The sequence below is a fragment of the Mirounga leonina genome, unplaced genomic scaffold, assembly GCF_011800145.1.
Source record: "Mirounga leonina isolate KUSES-001 unplaced genomic scaffold, KU_Mleo_1.0 Mir_166, whole genome shotgun sequence".
Taxonomy (NCBI): Eukaryota; Metazoa; Chordata; class Mammalia; order Carnivora; family Phocidae; genus Mirounga; species Mirounga leonina.
Window position 1 is genome coordinate 10,731,001 of NW_023270418.1, and position 12,401 is coordinate 10,743,401.

The window sequence follows — 12,401 nt, forward strand, 5'->3', positions numbered from 1 at the left end:
AAGAAGAAGAAGAAGAAGAAGAAGAAGAAGAAGAAGAAGAAGAAGAAGAAGAAGAAGATAGTAGAAAGGGAAAAATGAAGGGGGGAAAATTGGAGGGGGAGACGAACCATGAGAGACTATGGACTCTGAGAAACAAACTGAGAGTTTTGGGGGGGATGGGTTAGCCTGGTGGTGGGTATTAAGGAGGGCATGTATTGAATGGAGCACTGGGTGTTATATACAAACAATGAATCATGGAACACTACATCAGAAACTAATGATGTAATGTCTGATGACTAACATAACATAATAAAATAAAATTTAAAAAAATTGTCTTCTTTTTAGCATGTAACTTTTATTCCTCATGCTTTCGCTGTGTGCTAAAGAAATATACGATAACTTAGGAAAAGTATTTTTTTTTTTAAATTTTGGTTCTAATAAGTAGTGGATGGAATCCTCATTTGAACATGCTTGTCTATATAGGAAGAAAATTGCTTGGGGTGAGGATAAAAGAACATTTATTAAGCACTTTCTGTATACGAGATACTACGCTTGAACTTCACACATGCTTTCTTATTAGTCACCACAGCAACTGTGCAAGATAGGTATGACTAACTTCATTTTAGAGAGGAGGAAACACTGGTTTAGTGCAGCTAAGTAAATTTCTCAAGGTCACACAAGGCATTTTAATTCCTATGCATCTAACTCCAAAACCCATCTTCTTTTCAGTAAGCATTTCAGTTATTTTTGAGGAAATCTTAGACAAGTACAGGTTTTTTGCTATCATGGAATTCTAGAAACAGATACCATAGAACTACAGAATATGAGATCTAGAAAAGAACTTTCCATATCAACTGGTCCAACAAGACTAAAGCCCAGATACGGAGTGTGACTTACCTGAGGTTACACAAGCGTTCAGTGGCAATGGTAACGCTAAATATTTCGATTATGCTCAGACATTGGCCAAATAGAGAGCAACGTTTTATATTACAGTGAAAAGCTGTAAGTTTCGAAGTCAGATAGACCAAGAATCTTTCCTCTGCTACGTACCAGCCTCAGTTTTTTTTCAGCTGTATAATGTATAAGATTAAATGAGATAATAAATATGTAGAAGATGCCTAACATATAACAGATGCTTAACAAAATGGCAAATATTGTTATTAAGCCTGAAACAAAATATGACTTAAAAAGGGTTCGTAGTTCATAGAGTCTCCAAGTTGGAAGTAGATTGAAGAAATATCTAAACTCATTCTGCCTTAATATATGAAATGAATATTTCTCGGTGCCTTTGTATCTTAATTACTCTATGTTTGTTTTTAGCTCTCAGAGAATCAAAAAATAACAGTTAAGGACAATCCCAAATTTCATTTGAGAAAATAGTTGCAACACCCCCACCCCAACAAAGTAGCAGCAAACTTGCCTGAGTGACTCTGCACCCACAGAAGTGCTAAGAAGAGGCAAAAATAATCTATAGTGAGGGGGCAAAGGAAGACAAAAGAAGGATAGATACAAGCTACACCATCTCTTTCCAGACATAAATATTTGGTGGCAATTACAAAACAAATTTCAATAGTAAAAGGGAAGGGGAGGGCAATTACGTGTTCTCAATTTAAATCAGATCCACTAGTATAGTAGTAAAGTTAAAAAATTAAATAGTGTCAATATATGGGTATAAAATGTGTTAGTCATTGTTCACATTTTATACTCAGGGATTTCTCTTAAAACTGTCCTCACGAAGACCGGACACTGTCATATGGTGCTCACCCACCAGGCTCAATGAGGCTCAGCACTGAAGACTAAGGAGTGGAAGCAAATGACATTCAGACAAATTTCATGAAAATAGTGAGTGTGTGGACTGTTTGGAAGTTCTGTGCTGAGTTTAAATACTGAGTATTAACTAACCAGCACATGTGAAAATGAATTGAATGCTCCCATGGGGATCTACAGAAGCCCTCTGCACTAGACAAACCCGGACCAGAGAAGAGCATGCCTGACAGCCAACACTCGCTCATGCCTCCATTTGCAGGCTTGTACTCATGAGGACACCAGGAGCTGGCGCTGCACTGTGAGCAGGGAGCATGGGCAGTCCTCCGGGACAGCGGACACTGCTGCGTACCTTCGTGATCAGCCACACACTGGCCGCAGGCCACAGGATCGACGGCGCTGTCTGACTTCCACTGCTCACTTCCCCTCTTGAGGAGCTCCACTTTCTGATGGAAACAGAGGCATGAAGGACAATATTTGGATCCACCTATACCATGAGAAGAAGTATGCATTTTTAAACTTACAGTCTGAAAACCCACCCTCTTCAACACACTTACCCAAAACAGGTTATCCTAGAACATTATATTTCTGATTGAAAAGGTTTCTTTTGAAGTAGTAGTCCTCAGTCCCATTTCATTCAATTCAGTTAATATTTGTTGAGCATCAGCTCTGATACGCAAGGTCCTAGACTGTGTGGTATGGGATATTATAAAATATTTTTCCTGCCTGGGGTGCTTGGGTGGCTTAGTCGGTTAAGCATCTGCCTTTGGCTCGGGTCATGATCCCAGGGTCCTGGGATAGAGTCCCATATCAGGTTGTCTGCTCAGCAGGGAGTCTGCTTCTCCCTCTCTCCCTCTCCCTCTATGCTTTCTCCCCGCCTCTCAAATAAATAAATAAATAAATAATATCTTAAAAAATATATATTTTTTCCTGCCCTAGAGAAACTTGCAACAGAAGAGGCAATAATACACACACACACACACACACACGGGCAGACACCATGGATTGTAGAATAGGGACATCAAAGGAGAGCAGTTAAGGGTCCCCACAATCTTCTAAGAATAAAGGGATATGAGTTGAGAATTTAGTGATAGTTGTGGGAATGGACAGGAGGGGACTAACTGGTAAGACACAGTATCTGTGCCTCCCATATTTGTTATCAGACTACACACATACATCAAAGATATTGTACACCTTCTAGCATTTCTCACTTAGCTGTGATTGTAAAAATAATAGGCATTCACATCACCTGTAGAAATTCTACTTCATATTTAATAAACTATTCCACTAACTTATATGATCACTTTTCCTGAGAAAATTTTTAAGTATCAATATTTACTTACATAGGATTATGGGAATATGTCAGTTTATACTTTAAACCCAATAAATGACATTGATTCATAACAATTTAAATTATTTTTTAATACTAAAAAGTATATTCTAAATCTGTGCTAATACTAGATATTTGCTGAGTAGCCACTGATTCTTAAAAATACAAAAATTAAATGATAATTTAAAAGGCAATATTTACAAATGTGATCAGGCAATAACAAAAGGGCATCACTAGTATATTCGGTAATTATTCTACAATGGAAGATAGTTACTTCTCAAGAGAAGAAACTATCTTATGACTCCTGTATGTGAAAATAAAATTTCAAAAACAGAGCAACCCCACGACGGAAACAGATTTGACTTACAGTTTTTTGTGTATTCCCCAGTTAGCCAGTAGTGGCTGGATTCTGGAGGGGAATCCCCCACAGTTTCTGAACAATGATAAACTATATTCTACTAATCCACCCGCCACAGGACTCAGCATTTAAAGTAGCACTCTTACTCAACCTCCTAACTGCAAGTTGCCATCACACTCAAAACTCCCTCTGTAACAGGGAAGAAGATTGTTTTGACTGGAATTAGTCAGACAGAAGAACCACACTGACAACTGCTTCTTTGTACAGCACCTGCTGCTAGGGCCTAAATTCTTGTTATCTCCACAACATGGTTTAATCTTTTAACAGTTGGCTTATTGGTGAAGAGCGAAGGGGTCCTTTGTGTCTGTCTTGGGTTGGCACCCAGTATTAACACCATGCTGTTCTTCGAGAGATATTTTGCTGGACAGTTCCCAAGTGACTCTACATAGACCAGACTCAGCCAGGCCCACTAACTCAGCTTCATTGCCTGTCATTAAAAGAAAAAATCTTGCCAAATCTGGGGTTCTGATACACTTAAAATTGACAATGGCCATTAAATTTCAATTCATGACTTCACCTTCTTTTCCCTTTTTAGTTTAATCAGATAGTTTAGCTTTAGACCAAACATTTATGAAGGTGGGTAAGATAAAAACTGTGAAAATTACAATTCATGAAAGAAAAGTTCTTTGACAACCTGCAGCATGGTCTGCCATGCATGTGTGTATGCACACACAGGTATGTGTATGATAGCATTTATGCTGAGACTATCCTCTAAATACATACCATCACATATATCATTAGGTCATTAGGAAAAAGGAAACCTCTTTTATTCTTTTGAATACATACATATATATATACATATATATGTATATATATATGTATATATACAGGAGATAGATGATAGATAGATGGATAGATAGATAGATAGATAGATAGATAGATAGATAGATATGTATCCCTTTAAATGACAGTTATGATTTTGGTTGTCTGAATAAACTGTATTAATACAGAAGCTGCCAGTGATCAAAAAATGATGCATGCATACTCTGGGCCTCTTAGCACTTCTTGTTTAATTTTCTTTTTCCAAATCACTAATGAAAGCCGTCGCTATTCCTGTGCAAATTCAAAATAATGAGAGAACCGCTTATGGTCTTTACTTACAGATCTGAGGAATAAAACACAAGACAATGAAATTTTTCTTGAAAGGAGAAGCTCACAGATCACACCCTTTATTCTAAACAAATCATTTACTTTATTTACTACATAGAAATTTTATAAGATTTTTCACTTCTGATAGTGAATTTAAGGTCAAGTTAAGAAATTTGATACACAAATTAAAATCACAACTATAAGGGACACCTGGGTGGTTCAGATGGTTAATGGTCTGCTTTCAGCTCAGGTCATGATCTCCAGGTCCTCGGGTCAAGCCCCATGTACAGCTCCCTGCTCAGCAGGTAGTCTGCTTCTCCCTCTGACTCTCTCCCCTGCTCGTTCTCTCTCACTCACTCTCTCTCTCTCTAATGACTAATGAAATCTTTAAAAAAATAAAATCGCTACTATAATAAATATTATAAAATCTCTTTCCTCGTGTCCCTAATGTTCATTCTTATTGTTTTCATTCCCTAAATCTATAGCTAATCAATACACCCACCTCAAAGACCAAGAACTGGAAAAGTCTAAAGGCAGAAAATACCAGTGAGTACATAATTATGCAACCAAACAAGGCAAAACATCTAAGACGTAAATATGCAGTCCTCAAATAGCTTCCAACTATTGGTCTAAAAATAAGGAAGGGATTCAGGATTTTATTTAAAGTTCTGTATCCTATTCTAGTGGTAACTGGTTCAAAATTAAAATCAAAATTTTATATTTTCCCTAGCATAAATTATTTGTAGAAAACATTATTTTTCAATGACTTGCCCTCCAAAGAAATAGGACAGTAAAAAATTGTTCATTTTTTTCCAGGCTCCTTTGTGATATATAGAATAGTTTATTCTGTGAGTATCCATGACTGCCGACTTTACAAGTTGTAAGTTTATAACTCTAAACAAGTATGCCATAATTCTAAAGTCATCATTTGGTATTGTTCTCACCGTTTCTATACCAAAAGTTGTCACTAATATCCTGCTAAAGTCTGATTATACCAAAAGGCTAGGATCAAAATGTTTCCTTTCCATTTTGGCAGAATGTATTACCTGCTAAACACTGGAGTCCATTTTTCTGCTATTTTTTTCCCATAACCAGGCATTACTCAGACTATTCTTCTCATGAAATGTTTTTTTTCTTTTATATTAACTACTATGAAGTTTAAATCTCATCCAGTGCATGGAAATATTTAATTTTATTGCCCGTAAACTGAAGCAATCTAAAAATGTTGCCAGTTTAAGTAACAAGAAAGAACTATTGAAAGATGTATTTTCCAATTTGTCATTTTGTAGTAGATTCCAAATCTTTTTTTGAAATGGATAAAAGAGCCAACAGGTTGTAATTGTCAGGGTTATATCTATCTCCCACATTACTAATAGGGATTATATGTTCCAAATTTTTCTCTGTAGGAAAGGTTTTACTTGTCAATAAGAGATTTAAAAGAACAGTCAGGGGTTGGGCACTGATATCTCTATCTCAAGCCAATTTTAAAACGTATGCATCAAGAATATCGGCTTTTGCCTCCCTCTCTCTACCCCTGTTGTAATCCTCTTAGTGTCTTCTTTACCACAATGAGCATCAAGATTCTACAATAAAAGGCCCTATAGATATCTATCACCTCTGCTAGAATCTCTCTTGAAAAGTGCTCCATTTCAGGTTATTAAATTACTATTTCCAATGCACTGATCACCTCTCTGTATATAATTGGAGATGCTTTTCTGAAAGGATTGTAAAGGTTTCATAGCTAAGGGATGGCCATTTTTCTTTGAAAGCTTCTTTTTACTAGCCAGCTTATCAAATCATTGCTTTCTTATACTACTATTTTTGTTGGACTGAAATTTTGTTCAAAACCATTTTTTTCTAAAAATATAATAGTGTACAAACTTTATTTAAGTTGAGAGCTTTCTCATTTTCACTGAATCATTAAAACCAGTTAATAATGGTGAAATAACTGGATTGTTATTCTCTTATTTTTCAACCTTAGAAAATATAGTTATCTTTTAAAGTCCTACATTGGCATAAAATCAAAAAAAGAAGCCTCCTTTGAATTCTTTTTCTCTGATAACTCTTTGATATCCTTTTGTTGTTGTTGTTCTCAGTTTTGAGCTGGTTTCTATTGAATGAGTTAATTAACTAGTGAATTCAATTCTATCTAGCTAACTCTGAACATGTAGATATTACAGCAATGACAAGGATGATCAGGATGCCCTCTGGCCCTGAGCAATGTCTAATCCAGCAGGAAGGATTTAAAAAAAAGGACTCCTGAGTTGTCTTCCTAGCACAAACATCAAATCAGATCCTGCCTCTGCTTGAATATTTCCAATGGCTCCTTGTTTTCTACAGAACAACATCCAGAATCCCTAACATTGAGTTAAGATCCTTTATGATCTGATCCCCCAATATTCTCAGTGGAATCTACCGTTTTCCCTTTTCTTCCCCAATGTGACCTGAAATGTGTTCACTTGGAACACTGGTTGACTTTGAATTATGCAAAAAATGTTTAAGAGAAACATCAAGTTCAATGTCATAAGGGACATAGAATGGATGCAATGAAGATATGAGTCCAGAAACATCATATCCAGTTTGGGGATGAAGGTTGGTAAAGGAAGCTTTCATGAAACAGGCACAAATCAGATAAAGCTAGAATGATGGGCAGAATTTCAGTGAGCATTTAATGAATGCTAGCCGTATGCCAGATAGTGTTAGAATATGGCATAAAAGTGACGAAGAACGCTGGTGGGTGGTAACAAAGGCAAAGAGGTTGAATTCCAGGCAAAGGGATCCACATGAGCATAATAACAGAAATCATGAAGTACTGTCAGAAAACAACAAATGAACAATCAGGCTTGGCTAACACATGAAGAACATATTAGAGAATATTGAGCCTTGAAAGATAGGTTGTAGCGAAATTTTAAAAAATCATTCATCAAGAATGTATTGTGCACCTGCCCTACATTCAAGATCTGTGCTGGAATTAAAAAATACAAAGATGAGTAAGACATAATGTCTGTGTCCAAAGAATTCTCAATTTAATGGAAGAGAAAGACCCCAAAACAAATGACTATACCAAAACACAAACTCTAAGAACATTTTCAAAGGATGAAAAGGAGGTTCAATAATATAAGGTTCATTCTTTCTGGAGGGTCTGAGACGGCTCCATGGAAGGAGAAGTTGAATAAAGCCTTAAAAGGTAAGGAATGGTAATGGAGGGGGGTATATCCTAGGCCAAGAACAACACACACCATGGTACAAGTGTATCAGGTGAAGAACATGTTATGCGGCAGTTTTTAGCTCTAACTGTAGTGTAGGGTACAAAGAAGATCAAGAAAAGAAGATTGGAAAGGAAAGTTGAGAGTAGGGGCATACTAGAGGAGAACGATGGAGATCAATGAAGGCCTGATGAAGATTTGGAATTTCAGTAGGTAACAGACAAGCTTACAAGTTTTTTTGAACAGGAAACAATGTCACAGCAAAAGTCTAAAAAGGAATGCCAACAGGATCAGAATTATGGGAAATAAATCTTAATGTGAGATGAATATAAAATATAAATATAAACATTAATTCTTAGCGTACCATTCAACTTGCATTTATTTTCTAAATTTGCTCAGAATATGACAGGGTTAGAAATACAGCTGACCCTGGAATAACACAGGTTGGAACTGCACAGGTCCACTTACATGTGAATTTTCTTTGATACAGTACAATGCTATAAATGTATTTTCTCTTTCTTATAATTTTCTCAATAACATTTTCTTTTCTCTAGCTTACTTCGTTGCGATAACACAGTACATAATACATACAATATACAAAATAGGTGTTAATCAACTATTTATGCTATTGGTGAGGTTTCTGGTTAACAGTAGGCTATTAGCAGTTAAATTTGGGGGCAGTGAAAAGTTATACGTGGGAAAAAACTGTATGTGGATTTCCAACTGTGAGATATCAGTACCCCTAACTCCCTTGTTCGTGGGTCAACTATAATTTTTTACTTTATTCTATTTTTATAATTATGTTATTTAGATTCACATGTGCCTTAAAATAACTAACATTTTCAGTATACATTTTGACATAATAAACTGAGCAGGCATGGAGAAATTACAAAAGAGCAGGTTGGAACAATGTGTCTTTTGCATTGTGTCTTGGAAATAAAGGGCCCAGATCATTTAACAGGAAGTCCTACTTTCTTTGGGCATCTCCATCTTTGTGGGTGCCTTTTGGTTTTGATTTCATGAGTTTAAACACTAAAGCTTAGGCCGCTGAAATAGACAACAACCCTGCCACTAAGGAAAAAACATTATTCTTTCTTTGGAGACATGTTTAAAATTCTTTACTGGCATGATAAATTTCTAAGTGTAAATTAAACAAACTTTCTGGATTGGGTTGTAATGAGTTGGGTTTTCTAAAGAACTCCTATTCCTTAAATACATTGACCCATAGAGCAAATAGATCAAATGCTTATTTAACAGCTATCTTAAAGACTTTTTAAAACAACTCCAACTTATTAATACAGTAGATATAAAGAAAATATGCCAAGCAATAGCACTTAAATAACAGAATTTGAGTGAAAATTTTTTCTAGTAGGAATACTATATATTGGTTCTGTTTTAAAGTGCTTAATTAACAGGAAGGAAAAAATAATAGTTGTCCCAACATTTGTAAAATAACTTATACTTTTCAAAAACCTTCAAAAAATCCACTCAGTCACCAAGTATTGAATGACTGTCCAATATATAAAATATCTTCATTAAGTACAAGAAATAATTCTGACCTTGTTCTGTAGGAAATGGTTCTCCAAGTCCACCTTTTCAAATTGATCAGGTATCTGTTGACTGGTACCATTGAAATTAATTGGAAATCTCTCACAAACTTCCCAACTAAGAAAAGTAAAATATTTCATTATTTTTGTCAAAATAAAATAAAATGCATTTCATTATAACTCTCTTTAATCCACTAGTATAATAATTTATGTATCTCAACATTGACATATTAAGATATATCATATGGCATGTTATTCAACAAAAACTAGTTCTGGGACTACTGGTAATAGTATTTTTTTCAATACCCTGAGAGATATAAATTAGAGTATGATTATTAAGATTTCAAATAATGCACACTAGAGTATAGAAAGAATTTCAAATGGAATCCAAAAATTATATAAATTATCTTCAAATAAGTTTGTTTTCAGTAAGGGTAGTCTCATATTGTTATGCTTAGTGACCTAGATCTAACTTAAAACCACTCAATAAAACAGTCTTCATTGCACCTAGGGAAGGGAAATTAAGAAGGAATACATGAATTAAAAATTAAACTCCTAGCTAAAACTTGAAGGGAAAGGGTCTGGGCAAATTTAGCAGTTTGGGGAAAGATTGTGGCACATGAAATGAATCTTCTTATAAATGGATATGCCTATAAAAAAAAAAGTGCTGAGGTGGGGCCTGGGTGGTGCAGCCAGTTAAACTTCTGCCTCTGGCTCAGGTCATGATCTCCCCATGATCTCTGGGATCAAACCTGGTGTTGGACTCCCTGCTCAGTGGGGTGTCTGCTTCTCCCTCTCCCTTTGCCTCTCTCCTCCCCGTTCATGTGTGCTCTCTCTCAAATAAATAAAATCTTAAAAAAAAAAAGAATGCTAAGTTATTTTCTATCTATAAAGAACAAGACAAAACATTCAAATCTTGCCCGTATAGTAAAGGCAGTCATTGGGGGTAGAGTTGTTTAAACAACCAAGGAAGACCAAAGAATTCATCTTTGTAGACATGTTTAGCAATGTCTAGCTAGACTGAGTGACCTCATCAGACACCACTTCTGGTTCTCTGGATTTTCCCTCTACATCTAGCCTTTTCACCTGTATATTAAGGAAAGCTATAATTTGTTAAATTACAAAATATTAAAGATAGATGGGACCTTATAGATAGTTCACCTATCACCAACATACTATCAGAAATACAATAGCCACTAAGTCACATATACCTATTTAAATTAAAATTAACGTAATTTAAACAAAATTAAAAATTCAGTTCCTCAGTCACATTAGTCATATTTTAAGTTCTCTATAGTCAAAACATATGCTTCCATCATCACAGAAAGTTCTATTAGAGAGTGCTAGATAGTGGTTAATCCCTCAGTTCTTAAGAAGGGCAATCTGGGTTAGAACCCTGGCTCTGTCATATACTAGTTGTGTGACTGGGCAAATTATTCTGCCCCTCTGTGCCTCAGTTCTGGCTCTATAAAATGGAGTAATAATAAGACAATGTAATGATGGCATTAAGATCATTGTTTTGAGGATTAAATAAATCCTTACCCAATTCATTTAGAACTGTGGTCAACACTTAGTAAATACTGGGTTTTATTATTTACAGATAAGAAGCAGACACCCATCTGCTCATGGGCAATCATGAGCAGCAGAGATGGGTCTAGATGCTCAAATCTTCTGACTCTTGTTCTTCCCACCACTCCACCAATTCTCTAGCATATTGCTTTTGTTTTCAATTTATCATCATCAAAGGAGATGCTTACATATGAACATTCATACGAAAAACATATTTAATATTTTAATGATTCCACTCAAAACTCTTAATTTAGAAACATCCACTAAAAACAGTTTTTACATTTCAAATAAAATTGTTACATCTGCAAAGCAGAAACTAGAGTCTGCTCATTGCTTAATGTGTTTTTTTTTAAAATTCAAGAAAAGTTACTGATAAGTCTTTTAGGCACTAGCTCATTATATCATGAAATAAGTCAATAAAATAAATAATTGCTTTAGAACATCTTTTAGTGTTACAATCTGAACTGGGTAATTCAGATTACTTTAACCGAGCACATGTTAATTTACTTGTCACATCCAGGTAGCAGAACAGCATTAGGATCCAAGAAGGTTTTATGTGCAACTGTAATGCCACCTCTGTCAAATGCAGTCACCTGGTCAAAGGTGAGACTCAAAACAGGGGTAAGTGGAGATCTGAAAAATGAAAAAACATCAAAGCTATATGCAAAATCATACAAGCACTGAAACTTGAGCACAAATAAACAATAAAACCTGTAATATCAGTGAGTAACAAAGTCCAGCAATAAGTGAATTTCTTATTATATAGCACTATTGTTGATATCTTGTACTGGCACCTGAAATGCACATTTTAGTTTATTTGGCTGATTTATAATGTCAAGGATAGTTGTAACACATGTAAATTTTTAAAATAATTTCAATAATAAAAGCAAAGTATTTAGTTGAGAAAAACAACCAATTGTCATTCGTGCAATTTTCATTTTTAAATGTATAACTACAATGCAATACACCATTAATATTCTCTGGAGCTGATAATTAAATGAATTCTTAATATTTGGCTATAAATTACTATTTTTTTTGAGCTCACTAAATGTTATGCTGATTTGATTTTTCATATTACATACTGTTAGGTACTTTGTTTTATATTTAATTATTTGAGAATTAAAATCAAATAGGAAACAGATCTTAAATAAAAATAATAGCAATTGGTACTATCTCAACTATGAGCCATTTTTTTTTTTCTAAATTGGTAACAAAGCCTTGCTATTTAACTTCATAATTATAGGACTCAATCACATCACCTGTGTAGGATTGTCAAAAATTTTTAAACTGATTCTAATCATAAGAAAACATGCAGACAAATCCAGACTGTGGGACGTTCTATAAGAAAAGTGCCTGAACTCTTAAAAAAAATTCAATGCCATGAAAAGCAAAACAAAAGGTGAGAGAATATTCTAAATTAAAGAGAACTAAAGAAGATAACTAAATGCAATACATGAATCTTACTTGGATCCTACACTACAAAAAATTCTAAAGCACAT

The 12,401-nt window shown here is 34.9% G+C and overlaps 1 protein-coding gene across 1 annotated transcript in view; it reads right to left on the bottom strand.

Annotated features, from left to right (window-relative positions):
• LOC118016257 (doublecortin domain-containing protein 1-like) overlaps positions 1-12,401 on the bottom strand; it is a 131,312-nt gene extending 118,911 nt beyond the window's left edge. The window contains exons 1-4 of the mRNA XM_035013708.1: positions 12,367-12,401; positions 11,410-11,535; positions 9,346-9,451; positions 2,096-2,230 (exon numbers count right to left, since the gene is read on the bottom strand). Coding sequence (XP_034869599.1) covers positions 2,096-2,230; positions 9,346-9,451; positions 11,410-11,535; positions 12,367-12,401 — 402 coding nt within the window. The remainder of the gene's footprint in view (positions 1-2,095; positions 2,231-9,345; positions 9,452-11,409; positions 11,536-12,366) is intronic.